The sequence below is a fragment of the Palaemon carinicauda genome, chromosome 3 (genome assembly GCF_036898095.1).
Source record: "Palaemon carinicauda isolate YSFRI2023 chromosome 3, ASM3689809v2, whole genome shotgun sequence".
Classification (NCBI taxonomy): domain Eukaryota; kingdom Metazoa; phylum Arthropoda; class Malacostraca; order Decapoda; family Palaemonidae; genus Palaemon; species Palaemon carinicauda.
The window spans coordinates 20,171,197-20,174,757 of record NC_090727.1 but is presented as its reverse complement, the minus strand read 5'-3'; the positions used below and the strand labels follow the sequence as shown (position 1 = coordinate 20,174,757).

General features: G+C 37.7%; 1 protein-coding gene across 1 annotated transcript; it reads left to right on the top strand.

The window, feature by feature from the left end:
• Positions 1-669: 669 nt before the first annotated feature.
• LOC137636861 (putative nuclease HARBI1) lies at positions 670-3,080 on the top strand. Its single transcript, XM_068369216.1, has 2 exons — positions 670-1,301; positions 2,178-3,080. Exons 1-2 carry the CDS (start codon positions 858-860, stop codon positions 2,985-2,987), a joined length of 1,254 nt encoding a protein of 417 aa, XP_068225317.1. The 5' UTR covers positions 670-857; the 3' UTR covers positions 2,988-3,080.
• Positions 3,081-3,561: the final 481 nt, after the last annotated feature.

Sequence of the window (3,561 nt, the reverse complement as noted above, 5' to 3'; positions counted from 1 at the left end):
TGCATTCATGTGTGTATATATATATATATATATATATATATATATATATATATATATATATATATATATATATATTATAATGTATGGGTCCCGGGTCCGAGCACCCAAAATATATTATACGATTATGACTCCCGAAGTCTGGGTATTAACAAAATATACTATAATATGGCTCGTGACTGAGAACGAAACATACAATATGATATATACTACGACTGGCAAGCTAATTATCCTCTTGAATTCCAAATTACCTTGTTTGCTTTTACATTAAAACTGCTACACTTTAAAGCATTATTACACGAATTCTGAGACCGTTAACTAACTCCCAGACACACAATATATAAAACACTGAATATCCAAAGGTCTCTTAAGCACACTCAAAACTAAACTGGGTAATTACCTTCAAGTAATATTAACCCCTGTCCACACGATCGAGCATGCCCGACGGGCAAACAGTGATACCAGGCCACAGTAGTTAGTGAAAATGAGGGTTGATGACGTCAGTTGTGGGAGAACTAAAGGCAGGGATCTGGCAACACTATGATTCCAGATCCCTGTCTGCGGTTTTCCCGCTTCTGACGTCATTAACCTTCATTCTTACTAACTATTGTAGTCTGGTATCACTGTTTGCCCGTCGGCCATGCTCGATCGTGTGGACAGCGCTTTAGGCGGTCATACACGTACGCGACTGGCATGGGGTTTGTCCTGCCGGGAGTAGCGCGCGCTCCAGTCCACTTGGGTATTGCCCATACACGTAGATGACTTGCTCTACTCACATTTTGAGAGGGCAGATGAAATATGCAGTGGCCGTGCTCCTTTCAGTCCTGTAGTGTCCTGATACAGTGAGTGTGTTTGACATCATGACACCAAGTAAAAGGAAAATAAGTGCAGTAATGGTCATAGCACTCCTGCATGATGAATACGAACATGACATTTGCAAAAAAAGTCGTAAAGTATGGATGAAGCCATGGCTGAGAAAGAGAGAAAACTTTTATCATATGACGTTATTGAAAGAATTAAAGGAAAATAATCCGGAGGATTATAGAAATTATTTGAGAATGACTGATAATGCCTTCCGAGATCTTTTATCCCTTGTGTCTCCAAAAATTACAAAGAAGGATACGGTAATGAGGAAGTCTATTCCTGCCGAAGAAAGGTTAATTGCCACATTGAGGTTCCTAGCAACAGGCCGATCATTGGAAGATCTCAAGTTTTCGACAGGCATATCGGCACAAGCGTTGGGACACATCATATCCGAGACATGTCAAGCAATATATGATGCTTTGAGGAATGAATATTTAAAGGTAAGCAAAATATAATGAACTTGTAGTATTTTATTTTGAACATTACTGAATGGTAGTATTTTATTTTGAACATCACTGAATGGTAACATTAATACGACGTCAGAGAATTCATTCATATTATAGTTATAAAATTGTCATGTAAATTCTTTAATGTAAATCATAATGAGATGTTTTAGACATTACTGGATAACATCAGTACGACGTCAAAGATTTCAGATAATTATGAACTGTTGTAATTATGTTTTGCAATGTCAAAGAATTCTTATAAACTTATTTATTTACATCATAATGAGATATATGAAGAAAAATCTTCCTCTTGCCCACTAGCTGGTAAATTTGTAGAATGTAAAGTCTCCCTAGTGTTCATCTGATTTTTATTTGCAAGGGAAAATTGAGAGGAAACCATATTCTGTGAACAGTTATACAATATTTCCATGATTTGCTTCTCTGCCAAAACACGTTGTTGGTCATTAAGCTGCCTCAACCTTGTTGCCACAAATTTACCGAAAAAATCTAATTCATCATCATCTTCTGCATCAAGATACTTCTCTGCTTTTTCAAGGAGTCTTTGCTTTGGAAATTCAAGATGGCGTTTTTTCTTATTACGAGATACATGAACATGTGTCTTGAAAGAAGACGCAGCTGCCCCTGAATTCTCAGCTGTCTCAGATATCTCTAAGCAGGCGGAACTAGGCCTAGATGGTTCCGGTGTAGATTCCCCTGCAGTATCTGAAGATATTTCTTCATCACCCTGAAATAAATTGTGAAATGTAAACACAATATAATTAGTCACAATGTATATGTGTGCGTGTGTGTGTGATATTGATTAACATATGCATGTGTTTTCAAATTTGCCACTTTTTTTTTTCTTTGCAGTTCCCTACAACCAGTGGAGAGTGGAAAAAAATTGCCGATGACTTCTATCTCTTATGGAATTTTCCCAATTGTGGTGGAGCAATTGATGGCAAACATGTATCTATTGTACCCCCTTCTAACAGTGGATCATATTACTTCAATTATAAAGGTTACTTCAGCGTCGTTCTCATGGCAATAGTAAATGCTAATTTAGAGTTTTTGATGGTTGATGTGGGCAAGAATGGTCGCATTTCAGATGGAGGAATAATTGAAGACACCGTTTTTTACAAAAAGTTAATAGAAGGTACTTTAAATTTGCCCCAAAATAATGAAACCAAATATGGTTTGAACTTCGTGTTTATAGGGGACGAAGCTTTTGCGCTTCACGAGCACTTGCAAAATCCTTTCCCCCAGAGAGAATTAACTTATGAAAAGAAAATTTACAATTACAGACTCTCTCGCGCCAGACGAGTAGTCGAAAATGCGTTTGGTGTACTATCCAATGTATTTCGAGTTTTCCACACATCCATCGCCTTGAAACCAGAAAAAATTGACCGTGTTGTTTTGGCAAGCTGTGTACTTCATAATTTCTTACGGAGAAATTGCAGGAATTCCTACACTCCTCTAAATATGACTGACTTTGAAAACATTGAAAGTGGCATTGTATCGGATGCAGACTGGAGAAAGGACTCAAATGATGCCCACTTCACAAATCTTCAGGCATTAGGTCAACGAAATGCCAGTGATGCAGCCAAAAATGCTAGGCTGTCATATGTTGCATATTTCAATGGTGATGGCAAAGTACCATGGCAAGATAGACTGATAAAATAATGTTATGTACCAATACAATGCATGTAGAGTATACAGTGTGTTTAATAAATAAACATAGTGTGTGTATTGAAACTAAATAAATGTCTACTCACTTTTGGGTCTGCGGGTTTTTCTTGAGAATCCTGATTTTGTTGATCTTGCAAGTTCGAGGTTGATTCCCGAGGAGTTTCTTGGTCTGCTGTAAATAGCAATAAATCAAAATATCACAACTTGGGCACATATACCTCTTCTTCTCCTGCACCCGATTTCTTCGATTCCCGAATTTTTTTCAACTCTTTCCGAAATGATCCCCTGAATGTGGCAATTTTGGCTTTCACAAAATCTATGGTTGCATCTGTATCTATTTTTTTACATAATTCCAGTAATTGCTCATAAGCTGCTCCTCTTTTTACTCTATTGGAATAATCCGGACTTCGTATTTTCCACAAGCAAGGAAGTGCTCTGTACAGCTCCAAAAACTCACGAATGAAATCGTGAGGTAAATACTTGACTGACTGCGACATCCTTTCACGACAGCAGTACTGACCCGACTCCTACGAGGAAAAAAATAGGGCGATCGAGTCTGAGTACTCTG